This window comes from Anopheles darlingi, chromosome 2 (assembly GCF_943734745.1).
Source record: "Anopheles darlingi chromosome 2, idAnoDarlMG_H_01, whole genome shotgun sequence".
Lineage (NCBI taxonomy): Eukaryota > Metazoa > Arthropoda > Insecta > Diptera > Culicidae > Anopheles > Anopheles darlingi.
Window position 1 is genome coordinate 86,795,110 of NC_064874.1, and position 19,292 is coordinate 86,814,401.

Sequence of the window (19,292 nt, forward strand, 5' to 3'; positions counted from 1 at the left end):
AACGAATGAGAAATGTCTGGAAAATTATGTCTTTACCAGCGAGCATCTCGACATTCGTTTGACTTTTCCTTTTGGCTGTGTCTGGCTGTTTGGTTCTGGCTCTGGCAGTCCAAACGGTTTGGCTGTGTTCGTAAGGTTAGATGATTTGAATATAAAGCTGATAAAAGCAGCTCAGACTGAGTGCTGACAGGCGTTATGATTAAATCAACATAAATCACGCGTCACCAATCACTTCAATGTGATCAATGCTGCAGCTCCTGATAACATTTAGCCGACAAATTGTTTTCCGCATTCTTTTCTCCACCACCAGTAGAAGTTCGATATCAGCTCTCGTAAACAACCTTACTAGTCAATCACACACACACACACACATATACACACACAGACGCACGCACGTGCCAGGTAAACGTCTGTTTATCGTCTGTTGGTTAATAATCGACCGATCGGTCGATGATTTATGAGCCCATCGACCATCAAACTACCGGTGTATGCCGGGCCGTACCGGACCAGACCGAGCCGGCTCGAGCCAGGCTGGAACCACACACACAGAAGAGAAGGACGCCACAAATATGCCGAATTATTTTATCATCATTATCCGTCCGATCCGCCAATGGCGGCGGCACTACACAGCAACAACTCGTTCGTTCGTTCGTTGGTTCGTTCGATCAGATTTCATGTTCTATCCGTGTACTTGCTGTTCCCGACATGGTCACCGATCTGATTGGACCGGTGGCAGCATACGCCATGTCGTTTCATTCTGGCCACCAACCCCTCTCTCTCTTACCACTCTGTATCGGCGATAACAACGGTCCGTCGACTACATCAACCCAGTCCATATGATGATGATGATGGCGCGGTGGTTGAAACATTCACCCCGTGAGCAGTCGGCTCATGGCTGGTTTGATTCAATTGGCCATTTTTCTTTCTCCCGGTGGCATATTCAGCCAAGTGAACGAGGAGGTACGTTTCTTGTTGTTTCTCCCACACCCCACTACCACAGAGAGCGGCGCTGTCGCTGTCGCTGTTGCTGCTCGTTTGATTTGTGCTCGCTGATACATTCCTTCCATGTTCAATTGAATAGTTTATCAATGTTGAAAGCACACGCTCCGGGCACACGCTCCGGGTACACGCCGAGCCCGGCCGGTTGCTGTTTTTTTTTTGGGGGGGCAGGAGGAAAAAACAAAGAGTTAAAGCGCCGCTGGTCGGTGAGCATATTGTTCTGGCGAGTTCACTGCGGGGAAGGGTGTGGAGCGAAAACATGTCAGTTAGATGACAGGGACCTCGGGAATGGGGACATCAAATGTGGAGGGGCCGCATTCCTAGAAGAACGTACCTTTCAGCGGCTCTATTAGCAACTAGCGCAGCGAACAAATGGAGGCGCCTGGTTATCGGTGACTAGAAAAGTGGAATGGAGCCGTTGGGCACTCCGTAAACCGAGCCGGGCATCGAAACAAGGCTTTTGACGTCCTGACAGGTACGCGAGTGGATGCGTGTGTGTGTGTTAGAATAGGCTTTGTTCTATGGTGGACGCTCGCATTCCGTAAACGAACATTCCGGCATGAAAATAAGAAATTTCATTGGATTGTGCGAACAATTTGTATGTTTCTTCGAACTGCTATTTACTTGCTGCACCAGCAACAATGCTTAAAAGCACGAACAAGTTGCTGTGTAAATTGTTATTCGATTTGCACACTCGGTGAGTTTGATGTTCAATTAATGTTCCAATTATTTTGGAACGGACGCCATTGCACCGCAACTTGTTGTACGCTGGTGTTGTTTCGCTCATTAAAAATTTGTTCTTTCGCTGCCTAATCCATTATCGGCGATGGCCACCCCTTAACGCGTTCCAGCGTGCGCGCGGCACGTCCACCTCACCGGCAAGAACATTACCCTCCATCCGGCGCGCCATGTATCGCGTTACAAGCGAACATCAAATGGCAGTCCATAACGATTAATGAGATCCTTTTGCACCCAGCGATAGGGAGCGCAAGTGGAGCGCAGTGTATGTATGTATGTGTGTGTGTGTGTGCGTATCGTGTATCGAATGGAGCAAAATGGGCGAACCATTCTTTTACACGTCCTTTCACGTCATTGTGCCTCGTGCGCTAGCATAACCTGCTGTGCTATGCGCTGCCAATGGGTTGGTCACAGCGTATCATCCTGGTGGTCTGGTGTGCGGCTGTCTCTGTATCTATCTGCCCCCGGGTACGGTTGCTACTGGCGTCATTAATTAGCCATCTAAACCAACTCGTCGTTGCGAGACGAACCCAAACCCCCAGGTCCAGAATGGTGGAGAAAAAGTTGTCCTTTTATTATCAGCACACGCACAGCTTCCTCGACTCATAATGAGAACTCTTTTGCTCTTTCCGGTCATATCTATATAATACAGGCCAGCGCACATACACACACACCGACACACGCACGGTCTACGTAGTGGCTACGGACCGTAATGTTCCCGACCGAACCGCATTGCAGGTGTTCCATTGACGCCTTTTGTAAACCTTGTCTTTCATCGGCCTCCTCCTCTGATAGGGCTTTGTGATGTTCTGCTCCACAGGACAACACCGCTACGGTCCACTGGTTACATCTACCGAGGTGTCGTGCTGTTAGTAGCTGTCGGTCTGCAAGTCTCTCCTGATACGAGGACAACTTCTCTGTTGTGTCATGTAGCAGAGAGGGATCAAAAATTGAAAGGCACAATCAGTTGCTGTGTGCGAACGTCGATAGGAAAATGCCTCCTGACTTATTAATAGGTTCCAGAGGAAGAGGAGAAGTGGCTTTCCAATCCAAATAGAACCGAGCTGCCGACGGATAGCAATTAAATTCCTGCTAATTACAGTTTACCCAAATAAGTACGCAATTAAAATGTTGTTGCTGTTGTCCAATGGAGTTTCTTCGAACGGACACAAAAATAGAATGTTCTTCCCCACTAATTGAATCTTCTGTCGCCATGCTGCTCCCCGATAATTAGGGCTTCATTGAGTGCCGGAATGCTCTGGGTTCTGGTTACCACGCTGGTACCACAACAACAACAACAACAACATTCATCGTTGAAGTATTTTCTGATTTAATATTTTATCAACACTGCAGCTGAACCTCCATTTAACGAGGCTCGGGAAAATTAATGTTTACTCCCCCCAAAACGAATCCAACACTAACAGATACCTGACTTCCATCCTCCCTCAAGGGGTCCCGGTAAACCATACGCCATGTTGCGGTAACCGGAAGCCAACCTTAGATTCGTTCCCGACCGCCCTCCCGGATGAATATGTGAAAAAACACTTTAAAACAATAATAACCGGTCCCACCTTTGGCCCCCGGGGGTAGGGAACAAGTGACGACGGTTTAAACCGACGACACCTCGACGACGCCCAACTATAGCAGCTTGCTTACAGCTTGTTCCGTAAAAGGTGCTGTCGCTGGGCCCCGGAACTCGAAGGCAGGTGAAGCAGGACCAACGAGGATCGACACCCAAAATCGCACACACACACCGAGGCACACAAATCTAACATTCTTTTAAGCCACAGAAACACCTTCACCTCACTGCTGCTTTCCTTCCATGCTGGTTAACGATGTTCCAGGTGTGTACGGTCGATCGGGTTTTGTGGCTCCCGTTTGGGGGCAGGAGGAGGGAGGCCTCCTGTAAACCCCCTCCTACCTCACCAATTCAATGACACACCGTTATCAGACCAACGAGCGTCAGAGATTGTCAGGCAGTATATGTGTGAGAGAGTGTGTGTGCGTATGTGTGTCAGAAGTTACCGCAAAGCCACCTTTTTGGGGTGTTTGTGTGGAAGATAAATGGAATTTCCCTCCAGTGCGCCTCTCCTATTTGTGTTTGTATGTGTGTGTGGTAGGCCTGCTCCTTCCAAGGGTCTACACCTACCCGGGGACCATCGTACGGTGGTTGGTGCGCCCCAAAATCTCGTGAGACGCGCGGTGTGTGGCGTGCGGCGTGCGGTACGCTTTTCAACGCAACGGTCCGCACAAAAACCGCAAGAAAGACCAGAAATAATCCCGAAGCGATGAAATAATAACCATTTCAACCGACCAACGACCCAGCGTCTGACCGACCAGCTCCTGGCCTGGCCTGGCCTCCTTCGGTGTGCCGAAGTAACTGACGGCTACGTCTGCGATAATACAGTGAATAATCTATTATGTGCTCCGGTTATGCGGTGCGAGCATGGTTTATTTGAATATAAATCTTCCTAATGTACTTATCTACTTATGGACACTCCTGTCCCTGTCGCTGTCGAAAACTGTCGCCATCGAGTGACTGAACCTGAGTGGAACCGGAGTAAAATAGAACCACGGTGTGGCCATGAAGCCATTGCGTTTGTATTTCGACGAACCGGATCGACTTCTTAGGAGAAGACACATAAAATCGTTGGTCTGTTGGTCGGAATTTTGAATATAACGAAATTGAAAGATGTTTCCGAATTTCCGAGAAGCTAAACTGTACACCTGGCTTGCGGCAGTCGAGGCAATCCTAGGATGGTTGGCATTCCTCCGGTTCCGACAAATAGCATTTCATTTGTGGTTTTCCTCGGTCGTGTACCATTTCATGCGTTCAGCAATCATAAGTTTTCATTGGAACCATGATGGAGGAATCCAATCGTTTGACAGCACTATTGTGTCCAGTTTAATAGGAATCCATCTCTCTCTCTCTACCGGGAATGTGGAATGAATTGAGACGAACCAAAACACCCCATCATATTGTCACAGCAATCGATCGAGAGCCTTTCAGTATCTCTCTCTCCCTCTCTACACACGCACACACACATACAGAGACCCTTCTGCGCAGGGATTGATATAACACAGTAAATTAACAACATGAATTAGAATTCAATTTATCGCCATTGGTCCTCTCTCTCTCTCTCTCTCTCTCTCTCTCTCTCTCTCTCTCTCTTTTGCGCGCTCTCTCTCTCTCTCTCTCTCGCTCTGTCTGTCTCTTTAAAGTTGATACCATGCACGGTCGAAACCGAAAGCAAGCGCAAGTCTCACTTGTTTCCGTTCTTGCCCCGAAGCACGGGTACTCGTCTGGCACTCGAGCACCGACGCCCTTCGGATTAGTCTAATGAGTATTTTGCATTTCAGACTCGCCGCGTGTAAGACCAGACTGTGCGTGTGTGTGGGCGCATGCTGAGAGTTTCACTTTGTCGGATTCATCGGAAGCGCTTCTCCACAAGTCTATGGCTGCCGGGGATTTGGCGAACGATAAGGAGCTCAGCCGCGCTGCTACCGATGCGTATTTCAGCGTCGACTTCCAAGAACTCCTAGCTTGTTACTACCTGCAGCAGCAGTAGCAGTAACGAGCTGATTCTTTTAAAGTACTGATTGTGATGTTGGCACAAAATCGGAAGCTATCCTACGTAGAAGAAGCGTTTTCGGTGAATTGTCTCTGATTTCATCATATCGAGCTTCCAGCTCCAGCTCATGTATCTACTAGCCTAGTTGGCCAGTTCAGTGCTGCAAGGTTGAAGTAGAACTGCTAAATAGATTTTACGCAAACTCACCTGTCATCGTACACGAATCCGGCGTTCAGTGTGTTGATGTACAGCACGAAGGCCAGCGTGCAACAGCCCAAACTAACGTAATCCATGCTGCAACGAGAAACGTGAAAATGGATATAGTGAGATTGAAGTTTCGAAGGCCCGGCGGGAGGAGGAAGGACCTCATTTGGATTATTGCGAACCCAAACCAACCACCCCACGGTCAGCACAATCCTTTGAACACGCCATGCCATTTACCCCAAAATGGAGCCTCACGCATCGGGCAACTGGGAACGCACCATGCACTATCGATTTTAGATTAATCTCTTCGGTGACCCCGTCGCAATTCACCTCGCAGTTCTCTCTCTCTCTCTCTCTCTATCTCTCTCATTCACGAACATTTCTCCCACGAAATGTCCGGTCCGGAACCTGTTTCGCAACAGGTCAACCCATTCGGATTGGAATGGAAACAGCGACTCCCTCTTTTCAAAATACGATGGCATGTCCTCTGAATTCGGCACTCGAGTGCCGACGGGGGGAGGGGCAATGTTTATCCGATCCGCCCCCAACAACCACCACCACCCAACACTCCAATCGTGGTAAGCATTTGATGGCCATTTGCCGAATGGAATGACACGGAATCAGCATTCAATTGGATATCGATCAGCGGCCAGGGGGAGGCATAGGAAACCAGATCCTGGCGAATGTTTAAAAGGCTCGCAGGCCGGACACCCTCTCTCGAAAGGATTAGCTTTTTTCGGGGAAAAACACTCCCCCCGGAAGCAGGATACGAGAGTATCGATCGCGCGCGATCGCGGGAGGGAGTTGCCTCCCTGGATGTCCTGGATGTGTCTCGACCAAAAGGGAAAGCGGAGGGACTGGCTGGTCGGTTTCATTCCTTCCGGCCCACTAGCACAGATTATCGTAATTAAATTCGTATCGAAATTCAATTTATGCACAATTTTGCACAACCTCCCTCCCGAATGGGGGAAGGGGGAATGGCCCAGACACGGCCACGGTGCGAGGCCCGATGGACGATCCGAGACACCAGAGGAGTGGCACTTTGCCGTACATTTATCCTCGACGTACGGACGAAACACGGAACCTGGTTCTGGAGGCGAGACAGTAAAAACCGATAATTCTCAATACTGTCCCAGCTTTGGTCATTAAATCTGAATAAATTGAAACGCCGTTGCGCTGTCCGGTTTGCGAGGTTGTAGAGGAATCCAAAGGGGGAGGGACCAGAACCATGACCAGCGGAAAAAAATGTGTTACGCTGCATCGACCATTCGGATCAGCTACAAGGCATGAGGGAGAAAAAACCCATTCAACCGTTTTCCCATTTCTCAGCGCCAGTACCGTCGCCGATCATGCGAGAAGCCAAACGGAGGGGGGAACACGAGAGGAAGCGTTGAGCAACGAGAACATGAAGGCATAAATGTAGCCAGATTATGGGACAGATTTATATCACCTTCGCTGCCATTCGCTGCCTTTGCCCGGTGATTTGTTCGATACGGAAGCGTTTGGCTGTCAGACAAATTATCGTTACCGACGTTGAGCCTCGGGCTGGCGGGGCTGGCGGGTATGCCAGGATTGGGATTTCAGTTTTAATGATTTTTTTTCCAAAAACGCGTTCCATATTTTCACATATTATTTTTTGGGGAATATTTTTCCACTAAAACCGAGTCTCCGGCCGAGTGGAAAGTGATGCGCGCTACTAGCTTTGTTTGACAGCTGTCAATGGCGGATCAACGAACGGTAACTATGAGCGGTATTTCGTGCGCTCGGAATTCAAATGAGAAGAATGTTTTAATTTTTTATACGCTACACACAAAGGCAGCACAAGAGCTGGCAGCTACTCCAAGTCGGAACCGCTCCGTGCAGCAGCCTAGCCTCGGTGGAACATACTTTTCCGCCCCAAAAAGTGACACAGAGTGCTGTCAAAGCGCGGAAAGAACACGATCGCAGTTACATTATGTAAATTACTCTAAATTATAAATCTGTCACTGTGGCATCACATTTCAAAACCGGCATCAGACCACCACTAGCCCAGCTGCTGATGCTGCTTCTACTACTACTGCTGCTGCTGCTGTGCCACTAAGTAAAGAGAGAGCGGTAGAGAGAGGTAGGTAGAGTGAAAGAGCTAGAAGCCTCCGCAAAGTTTCTTCGAAAACGTAAAATATTCATTTTTAGACGAGTCCTGGCCTGGTCGTGGTCGGTCGGTCGGTCGGTTGGTTGGTTTGGTACGTGGTGTGCTCATCATCAGCACCGCAACGTAGCGCAGCGCAGCGTAGCGTTCGTTTGCATTCACATTTCACCACTGTTTGTCTTTGCGTCGAACCGAACCAAGCGAGGCACACACCGGTACCCATACATACACACACACACCTGCGGATTGTGCCATTTTTTCTCGTTTAAAATTCCAGAAACAGCATTCCAGGGGAGTCGCGTTTTTTTAAAGCAGATAAAATTGGCATAATCCACACACACGCACACACTGTCATGCACACGTTTGTTCATCGCTCAACACGGAAGCGGCTGGCTTGATGAAAATTCACGCAAATTCCCACACCACTCCTCCCCGCCCCACCCAGACCGCCAGCCAGTGCTCTACCGGACACGTATGGACGAGGAGGTTAAGATCTCGGAACATATTCATGCGTCGACGTATGATTTTGTGTGCCAGCAGCCAACCACCATTCACCATCAAACAATGGCTCGGTACCAGGTGCACGGCGTGTATGTGTGTGTACGTGTGTGTGTGTGTGCCAGTGCTCGGTAGGATGATTACACATCAGTTTCAGCAGCCACCAGGCAGCCAGGCAGGCAGGCAGGCAGCAGATTGGGTTTGGCTTTTCATTGCATATGTCATCTCACCTGAGTATGCTGCTTCCTCATTTTACTCTGCGCGCCTACCTCACTCCTTGTCTCTCTCCCTGTCTCTCTCTCTCTTTAGTTTGAATTTCCCTCCGGGCCAGGTGACGTGGGACCGTCGGGATGCTTTTTCCTTCGTCGGTGCACCACATGAGCCTCCTCATCTGGTGGGACCGAATGAACGACGAGTCGGCTGTACGTGTGCCTGCACGCGAGACTGTGGTCGTGCGCCGCGCGTACGTGTGCGAATGCTGAATGCGTGCAGTCGTCGTCGTCGTCGTCGTCGTCGACGGCGGCGGCGCAGGTGAGCATAAACCACCACCGGTGCACCGCGGTGCAGTTTTCGGTGAAAGCTCTCACCCTTCCCCCTCACCCTACCACATACCGTAGGGGCTGGATAGGAAGTTCCGCGAATGCCAAAAGTTAAGGCTAACGTAATTTATGCCAAAATTAAACATTTCACCTCCCAGGGACTTCCGGTCTACAAATTATAATCAAAAATTCAAATTCAAACCTAACCGGCCGGGCCGTTTGGTCGGTCGGTCGGTCGGTCGGTTGGTGGTGCCGATAGTTGCCTGATGTCCCACACACACAGATCTACACACACACACAGAAGACGACTCTTTCGGTCGACGGGCCATCATCGAGGTGCAGGTCTCAACTCTCGTAGCAACGTTCGGGGCACTCCCTCGGTGCCTGGTTCCGGCCCCTGGCCCGGCACGGATTTCACGGCGGTGAAGTTTCATTAATCTTGAAAGACGTGAAGCTCTCTTCCTCTCTCTATCTCGCACGTACGGCTCTCGTCGTCGAATCAGTGCAACTTTGGAATGTTGCAAATTTGATCCGTGAGCCCAGATTAGAATGGTAGAGGATAGTGACGGGGGGATCTGGAATTTATTCCATTCGAAAGCGTCCACGCGCATGTGTGTGGTGGTGTGTGTGATAAAACATTTGCATGATTATGCTTATCGGATTCACCGTGATGACACTGACTGCATTCCGGATTTGCAATTGGACATGATTGCTACCCCCCAAAAAATGCGCTCCAATGCTCGAGCGGCAAGCGCTGGATTAGATTTGGAATGCTGTCAAAGTAGTAACGCGTTATACTGTCTCGCTCAGTAATCACACAGTAAGCTCTGTCAGTATTAGACGGCAGTGTTCAATGCTCAAGTGAAGAACATTTTAAAGCGAAAAAGAGAGAGAGCGGAAGATTCTTGCTTTCGATGCTCTCGCCATGATTTACCCATTATCCGTGTTAACACAGTCACCGATTTGAATTATAAATAATTACTCCGCAAATCTAATTGCTGCCACTCACGGTGTTCATCCAGTTGGTCTGGCCTTACACTTGACCCAGACCGTTCCATCCAGCACTGCCTTGCTGCACTGCTGCACCTCTGTCTCTGCGAGCAGCACTTTCCATCTCTTACGTCGTAAGGTCCAAAAGGGGTCGTAGAAAGCAAAAACAAGCTCGAACTTGCAACCCCAACTTGCAGCCGGGGAATGGGACGACAAGTGTATCCGCAATCTTGTTGGCAAGCCACTGCCGCCGCTCGACATGTAATTTATTTTCTCAGCATCCCAAGAAGCAGCAGGAGTAGCACGAGAAGAAATGGAAGAGGGGGAGCTTTTGGCAATCTAGTGTGCTCCGGTGAAGACTTCGGGTTCGAGCATCGAGCACTCGCACAGCGCCATAAAGAACCATTCTTTCTTCTTGTGGTGCCGGCGCACAATGGCACTCTACCGTAACCGCCGGCGACGAAGGGAAGGGGGGCGACGAGTATTCCCGGGGTGGAAAATGGAGAAAGAACGGTGTGTGCGAGTGCAGCAGCGAGTCTGAAGGCCAATCGACGGCAAACGCCAAGGGTTAAGCAAGTAATGTGATGGATTTATTTACTTTCTTCACCGCAAAAGGTGCGTTTCGAAAGCGAGAGAACGAAAAGAAAGCATTCCGGGGCTCCCGGGCGAGAAAAGGAAAGGAATCGCACATTTCGGTCGTTCCCTTTCGAAAGAATCGACAACCTGGGCATGGCCTGGGCCTGACTTTAGGTGATTGTTTGGTTTGTTGAAAGGGCACACCAGGCGCTCTATCATATTGATTAAATTGCTGCTGCTGCTGCTGCTGCCACCATTCGCAAATGTGTTTCGCTTCCTTAGCTTCGCTCTTTTCAATTCATTTTCCCCGGGAACAATCGACGGAAAAATCCGTCAATGGCTTTCAACTCTGAAAGCGGGAACTGAAATGAAGCGAAGGAGGCTGCGTCAAATCAAAGGAGAAGGCACAGAAAGCACGCTGGATACCGAAAATGGCGGAGCAGTAGCAGCGGCAGCCATCAAATGCTTTCACGAAAAACGGAGAAAGATGAAAACAATTTAAACTTTTCCCCTTTTTTCTTGCCAGCTTTTGTGAGCGCGCGTGTGCGTGTGTATGCGTGTGTGTGAGGGAAAACTAATTTCCATCACAAGAGAAGGGTTTTTGCGTTCGTAGCACGAGTGCGACAGTAGCGACGACGGTTTGCATGACGCGCGGCTCAACTTTAATTTTCACAACCATTTCCTTTCGTATTGAGCCGAGCATGGGTTTCCCGCATCTCCCGGGTCTCATTTCACCACATTCCGGGCGGCAAAAGAACGAACGCACCATTCGTACACGCGGGCAAGGGGGGGAAGGTTGTCGTGTGGAGAGCGGTCGCTGGCTGCATTAATGGCTGCTTGAAACTTAACCCCGGTGCTCATTAAAATTAAGAACGGCCGCCGTGGCCGTGAGTATTCGCGCAGCACATTTTCCATTATTTTCCCTACATTCCCTTCTCCCAATCCTCTGTCTGCTCCGTGGCATCTGCTGCGGTGCTCTCTGGTGACCAAAAAAAGGGCGAGCCTATTGGAAACCCCAGGCCTGCCGGAGTCCTGCAGCAAAGGTTTCAGGCCAAAGTCCAGATAATGCAATTTTGCGATCACCAAGACCAAGACCGAGAGGCTGGGGAGAGAGGCCACGGCCAGTAAAACTTTTGCCAATCCAGTGAGTGAGCCACTGAGTCCAGTAGTGAGGCAGGCCGGGAAGATAAATAAAAGGAAAAACTTTCTGCAACGTTCCTTGCCGCACATCGCATCCGAAGAGGGCACCAATTCCATTGCAAGACCCCTTCACTTTACCCGCACAAGCATCTGCAGGATGTCACTTGAGTGAGAGAGAGAGGCAGAGAGGGAGGGCTACCGACTGTGCAGTCGAGTGCAGTGGGCGGAGAAAACAATCTGAAGATGAACCCCGGACCATCATCTCATCAGGCAAAAGGTCGAGAGACGGTCGACGGTCGGCACTTCTGGTGCCTTGCATCTTGCAGAAGTGCGAGGTCAACGGCATAACGGAAAAGCGTACTGGCAAAACTTCCTGAGATCCTGTCCGAAACTCACCGACGAGACACCGACCACCATCACCGCCCCGTGGCTGGTGTGGGAATGTGTCCAGCTGCCGACACTTTGCCTTCAACTTGCACTTCCGCGTCTTCTGCGTCTGTTGTCTTCTGCTGCTGCTGCTGCTGCGCTGAACATCACATGATCCGTAACATATGCAAATGGTTCGATTGTCATCTGTCCGGTCGGCCAGTCCCTCGGCCGAGGGAAAGCAAAATGGCATAAAATGTGGGTGAAAAACTTTCCCCGGTCCACCTGCCAAACAGCCGGACTTTCTCGGTCTCGACGGTCTCTCAGTAGTGGATGAGGTTTTTGACCGAAACTTTCCTGTCCTTCACCTGCGCTACGCCATCGCCACCAATTGCCTTCGTTAGGTCAGTCCGAGTCGGACCGACTTGGCCGATGAGACGACTATCCTGGACGAACGGTGGCCAGCTTCTTGCCAGCGCTTTGCCTTTGTCGTCATCGTCACCATCATTATATCCGTCCGTCGATGCACCGAGCAGCACAGCCGGGAATGATTTTTATGTGACATTTTGTGGTAATTCTTGTCGAAAAGTGTGGCCGGTGACGGGGAGGGATATGTTTGGCAGGAATTCAGGATGTTCTTCCGCATGCCCGCAGCATTCTTGAGCTGGAGCTGTGGTTTACTTCTATTTTTACCTCCCTCCGATTGGAGACCGGCAGTTTCCTTATTTGCCAACTACCAAGCAACCAATATTTGCGGGAAAATTTGAGAAAACCACAAAGTATGTTATAGAGCGAGAAGTAGGCGGAAAGAACGGGTAAAAGAAAGCTTCGTTCGAACTTCGTTTTCGTTAATTCTTTTCAAAGAAATCTAATTGAAGAATGTCGAGCGTAGAGATGCCACAATAATGTGAACCCCAATGTTCTTCGGAATAGTTTTGACATAACCTAATGACGGTATGGTTTCTCTTGCCGAATTCGAGCAAGTAATTGCATGGAAACTGAACTCTTGTGCACAGTAACCGACAGTTTGACCTTTTGACGTCCAGAGAGATCAGTTCTGAATACTCTTCAAATTAAACCCCACACTATACTCCAGGAATACAATGTTTTCTAGCAATTCAAATGAAAAGCTGAAACTTGCAAGCTCCTATTTGTCAGAATCTGGCACATCAGCGACCACGTAGCGAAGTGATCCGGAATTGCAAAGCCAGATCTAATCAGCGAACTCATTAGGAGTTGCTCGGGCACCCTACAGTTAAATTTTGAATTCTAATTTGTTCGAACATTTTGAACAGTACTGCATGTTCATTTGTAGTGATTTAATGGTTAGCGAAGTTCAAATACTTGGAATACGCTGAACATATTGCGCTCTGAACTGATTGCTAGGTCAGCATGAATTCTGGATCTAGTTGAATATAAGGATCCTTTCTGAAAACATACCGAACCTGACCTTGGATAATTAGAACAATGCAAGAGCGAGAGAATTACCAACACTACACTAATGATGATAACACTTGAGACCCTCGCCTTTCTCCGCTGCTCTGGGTTTTCAGGAAAACAGCTAGATCTCCCGCAAAGTAATACTCAAGCTTTTGTCAAGTGATTTCCACCGGTCTTCAATTAATTTCCCTGTCGTGCCACATTTTCCTGCTGGACACCTTGGCCGCCCGGAAGAGAACCGGAACCCAAGAGTGAGAAAGAGAGAGATCCATGCACACCGGTCCCCGGCCACTTCATTATAGCTGTTGGGTGCCCAACAGCAACGACCTCAGCGCACACAGCATCCGTGCTTTATGTCATTGACGAGCACGGGACGAGACGTGTGCAGCAGTGGCTTCACTTTCACAGTACTCCGAGAGGTCGTTCTACATGCACACACACACACACATACATCGAACGGACGAACGAACGCAACTCTTCAGCCAGCCAGGGCAGGGAGGTGGCACTTTGCTGAGGTTTTTACCCGAAATCCTAAACTCATCAACCCCTTCCACCAGCCTCCCTGGCTCCTTCCCCCCGTAATTCTGCCTCTCTTCCAGACCACCCCGACGGCCATTTGCCACTTTTTATGACGATGAACTTTGCAAGGAAACTTGCCTTGTACTCTGCTCCGTTGTGGACGGTGTGTTCTCACTGGCGTGGCCTTAGCATAACACACACACACACACACACACACACACATAACGATGGTGCTGCTGCCGTGGTACAAAACGAGTGGCGCTCCTTCTTGTTGCTGCAACCATTGTACAGCAACTTGGTTTCCTCCCTCGAGCGCATCATTGTGTGTAGCTTCATTGCTAATGGACGGCAGCGACTGGCTCACGACGACGACGACGACGACGACGACGAAGACGACAACGACATACACAAGCACAGACACACACAACAGCAACGTGGCTGCACATCATCTCGTCTCTCACATTTTAATAATTCCCGTTTCGCTATCCTCGTCCTGGTCTGCAGCAGCAGCGCAGCAGCAGCAGCAGTCGGGCCTTTTACGTGCTACTCATAATCACTTTCACCCTAGCTGCGCCAGTCGGAAGGAGCCCACCAGCAAAGCGCTTTCTTGGAACGGACGATGAACGACACAGCAGCAGCAGCAGCTTAGCTGTGGCTTTGGTTGGCGTTTGGAGCCTCGCTCATACTCATCAACCCGTTTTGATGGCGAATCCGTTCCCCTCCTCTCGGCGTTGGCGGTATCCTGGACCGGTGGTAGCAGGAAATGACGAACCGCGCACAACGCGCCGAAACGCGTTCACGGTGCGGTGCTTCGCCTCATGAAGCATTAAAGAGAGGATGGGGAGGAGTCATACAGACGCCGGGAGTAAAGAAGACCCGCAAGGCCGAACCATACCAAGCAAGCATCATGTATGCCAGCAGCAGCCACTAGCCGGCTCTTCGGCAGCCGACTGGCTGGCTGGCTGGTTGGTGAGAATTTTACAACAATTTTTACATGCCAGCTTTATGCAGATTTAATCAAATGTAATTTATTATCTTAATGGTGTTTTAATGCTTGCCTATGAATATAAATTACCGTTCTCGCTCTCTCTCTCTCTCTCTCGTTTTGGGTCGCCTTGAATGCTGCCAGACAAACGACGACGACGAGGACGACGAGGACCTACAGCACCACCACGAGCGCCTTCACCACCTACTACACTGTCGGAACTCTCGGGCACTTAGAGTAGAGTGTACGAACGTAGCCACAGCGTGTGTATATATATGTGTGTGTGTAGGTGCGGTGGAAGTAAAGGATCTTCCTCAAAACTTCGCCATCGGCCTTCCGTACCTCGAATGTTCTACCTTGCTGGTAGGGCGCTCCAATGGCCTCTGCAAAACGTTTTCTTAAACCCAAACGGTCGGCAATGAACAGCAGGCCTTGAGCGTGCACACACACACACACACACATGGCCGAGCCATGCAGTATAAGGATAGTCGAGGATCGATCCTAGTAGTCCCTATTGTTGCACATACCAACGCTAGACTCTGTGAGCGTTCGATGCAACGTAGACCAGCATGGGATCTTATGCTGGGACCCAGCGTACGAGAGCGAAAGAAAGAGAGAGAAAGAGAGAGACCCCCCCTCAGAAGCTCAATGATGTGCTTCGATCGAACAAAAAGCCATTTTCGCTTCGCAAGCCCAGCTCGCCCCGAAAAATGGTGAAGCCGGACGCCAGGCCATGAATTTCCGGAACGATTCCGATGCAGTTTCCACACCCAGGAACCGCCGTCCTCCCGGGACGCCCCATGCCCTAGCTCGATGCTCGATGGAAGGAAATTAGTTTTATAATTATTTCGTCTCAATCCTTCCCTCCCTCCCGACCAAGTGTTCCTTGGTCGGTTGGACCGAGTCGGTTAGTTGGCGTCAGGGCATGCACAATCACAGTGTGCTGGTGCACAGGTGTGTGTGTGTGTGTGTGTGCCGGGCCCAAGTTCATCGTTAATGCTTCCTCGCTTGACTGCGCACAGAGGTGTTTTTGGGGACTAGGTCATCAAGGAGCTGGGTTCCGGCCGGGGGAGAGGGGATGGTGAGACGCTGTGGTCGTGCGAAGAAAAATCCATTTCCCCCGTTACGGACCGCGCAAGGCCGTCGGTCCCGGATGTGTCGGTTGCTTCCGGTTTGCACATCGTGAGCTCGAGAGCTAAAGAGAATGCGAGCGCACGCTCGTGTGTGTGTGCAGCAAAACTTTTAATTAAAGATTAACGCTAATGCCGCTTTATTAAAATGAGACCCCGGGACCTTGGACCTCATCGGTGAAGCCAATTTCTACCGTATTCCGGTTCAAATCGTTTTAAAGCGATCGATCAAAGGGGGGGAGGGAAATTTCCATTTACTTCCAGCTGCTACCCACACGTTTGGCTTGGAAGCTTTTAAGCTTGCATTCCATGCACCTGCCGCAACGTGAGACGACTTACAGGCTCGGCTTTCGTGACTAAGGCAACTGGCTGACCGGCATCATAATTGGCTGCACGCCGCCCAACGCAGTCTGATCCCTTCGGCAATCGCTGCAATGGTAATGAACTTGAGCGGAACTGACATCGTGTAACGGGCGGAAGGGCGGAAGAGACCAGAACATATAACATAGACCACCTCCAGACATCGCCAGCCAGGCCCGAGAGTCGATCAAGAGGAAATCGATTGAAAGCTCCGGCAATTGTGTTGTGCTGACTCTCTTGGCTGGTTGGCTGCCAGAGAGCAAGTGAGCTCACCCTCCAACCCCTCCCCTTGATATCCGTGTGCAATGTTGCGCAAATAATTAAACCAGATTGGAGGAATGACATCTTGTCATGCATCCGGACCGAAACCGGGATCCGGGATCGTTGTAACCGGATCTATATACGGCCAACGCAATCCTACTCGAGCGGAAAATGGATTGCGTTTTGCGGTCGACACACACACAGCCACACACACACACACGCAAATGCACACCACCATTGAAGGTGCTCGGAGATGCACTTTTGGCTTTCAATAGTTTATTGAATCCTGGCAGACAACACCTGGAGCCTTGGAGACTAGTTTTACCTTCCTCCGTTTCTGTAACTTCAGTAACGCTCTGGAAGCAGAAGCAGCATTTGCAGATGCAGCATTTGAAGTGCCGTGACTGGGGGGCTTACCTTGACTTGTTGCGTTGGGCCATCGCTTTTGCTAAAACTGTTACACTTGCGGAGCGGCTGCGGCTGCGGCTGGCGGACTCAACTCATACTACACTGGCGGTCACGGTCGCACAGCATGCTCGCTGACGCACACTACTTCCGCTGCACTACTACTTGCACTTCGGAACTGCACCCAAATCTTGCCAGTACCGTCGTCAGCGTCGTCGTCGTCGTCGAGGCGTTAAAGGAATGAATATTTTTCACACTTTTCCTCGAGTAACACACTGGTTACTGGAACCGAACTTTCGCTTCTTCCTTCTCTTTATCTTTCATGCTCTACTTGCACTTCACACCGCAACGTGCACACACACACCCATACACACTTTTCACTTTCCTTTTCTCTCTTTTTCGCCGTGTTTCACTTTTAACTTTGTTGCGTTGTGCGGAGGTGCGAACCGCGCTAAAGTGATTTTTGGGATGGAACGGAAAGAAAAAGATAAATTTGGCTGGCACACACAGACAAACCGTTGCGCACTGCGCTACTTGGCACGGAGGGGGTCAAAAAGGGGCTAGCTAACCCCAAGAAAACCCGCCCGTCCAAGCATCGTGCTCCTGCAAGAGTTCCTGTTTGTTGGATTGTACCCGGAGATCGCACGAAACTTTTGGCGGCGGCCAAAAATCTATTAAAACACTCCATGAGAGGTCATGCTGATCGTAGAAAGGTGCGGCCGGCTTTTCGGGTATCGCAGGTCAAAAACATACAGAACAGTGCGATCAGAACCTGCCCTTCGCCAACTTTTCCCGACTTAAGGTCAGCGACGTGTGCCGGGTTCGCTTCGCCACTTCTGTGACCTTCCCTCCTGTGAGCTGCCATCAACTATTTATGTAAATTTTTGGCAACTTTTGCGTGGAATCCGCGACGGGGCGCGCCCTTGTGTTGTCGTCCTATCAGGTGCGCAAGAAGGTGGCCGACCGCGAGTGCGACCGGCAGCCCCGCCGCGTAGACACCGGGACGCCAGGAGATAAGCCAGGGAAGCAAAGTTCTTGCCCGCTTGGTCGCAGCTTCTTTCGCTAAGTTTCGCGACTGAATATCCGGCGCTAGAAAACTTGCTCCTGTCAAAGAGCGCGTATGAGTGTGTGTGTGTGTTTTCACGCAAAGTCCGCGGTCCCCCGGCAAACATGGGAAGCTTCTCACACTCCCAGGACTAGGACAAGTTTGAAGGCTAGTGCCAATACAGCGCGCGGCCAAGCTGGATTAGTTCCTGCTTTTCGCTGCTCTCCTTCCGAAAAAGATGCCACGAGCCTCGGTATTGAATGCCACCAGCTCTAGTGTGAGTCTGAGCTTGTCGAGAAATGTTTGGCATGACCCAGGCAGCGTCACACGTCTTTCTACGGCGTTGCGGCTTTCTTGCTCTTGGGAGTTATGTTTTTCTTTCCTGCCGAGAAAACCAGTGCCAGGCGACAATATTTGGCGTCAAACAAGGGCTAGCCCAAAGTTGTTCGTTTTCTTTAACCGCCGAGGTTTCCGCTTTACTCAGTCAACTACGAAAGTAAGCTTCGGCCGACTATTCGATCGAACTCGCGCTACGCGAATGTCCTTGCTAGAGGAATGTCAGTATCAGAGGATAAAGACAGAAGAAAGCAAAGCGAATAAGTCAATAACACGAAGCTACATTTCCACATCGATGGAGGAACGGCGTGGAGTTTACTAACTTCGAGCAGTGCTTTCGGAAGTACGTTATGACTGGGCAAAGGTAATAATAATATTAAATGAGACTCAAAGGGCAATGGCGCTGAACCAATGGGCCCGATACCCGTCGGACTACAAAAGCAAGGGGCCTTCTCTTTGACGTTTGGTTTCTCGATCTCTCGGAATTTCTCTTTTCGCTGCGAAGAACTTGAGTCACGGCGCAATGGACGAAACAACCAACCAAAGAAAAATCCGGAAAAACAGGAAACGGCTGGATCAAAGTTTTTTGCCCCTCTACTTCCCAATTTCTCGGAACAACTACCGCCACGTGCTGCACACCGAATGTGTGAAACGTGTCCCATCCCCGTTGCCTTAGGGCGGGATCGTCCATTGACGTCAGCTGGTTGCCAGTGTGGCAGCTTGCACGACGCGCAACAAAGGAAATCCCCTGGATCGGACCACCGTCTCTGGACCACAAGAGGTAGCCTAGAACACAGAGGACCACGGTGGTGGACCAGAGCGGGAAAGAACAATAAACGAAGGATATTGCGCTTTTCCGTTTCCGCCTTTCCGGACCGTATCGTTCCCTTTTTGGTTAAGAATTCGGGCCTCGAACCGGTCAGTAGACCGGAGGGATCCGAAAACTTCATCGACAGCCGCTTCAATTGCTGAGGCTGGGGAGGGGTGTCCCTTTTTCGTTCTTTTCCCCCCCGGCACCGGGACCGGGTCGACGGTCGACGAAATGAAGCAAATTTGTCCAC

General features: G+C 50.3%; 1 protein-coding gene across 1 annotated transcript in view; it reads right to left on the bottom strand.

Annotated features, from left to right (window-relative positions):
• LOC125952827 (protein O-mannosyl-transferase TMTC2) overlaps positions 1–17,307 on the bottom strand; it is a 125,318-nt gene extending 108,011 nt beyond the window's left edge. Inside the window, exons 1-2 of the mRNA XM_049682559.1 lie at positions 16,863–17,307; positions 5,517–5,603 (exon numbers count right to left, since the gene is read on the bottom strand). Coding sequence (XP_049538516.1) covers positions 5,517–5,603; positions 16,863–16,885 — 110 coding nt within the window. The 5' untranslated portion in view covers positions 16,886–17,307. The remainder of the gene's footprint in view (positions 1–5,516; positions 5,604–16,862) is intronic.
• Between the last annotated feature and the right edge of the window lie 1,985 nt (positions 17,308–19,292).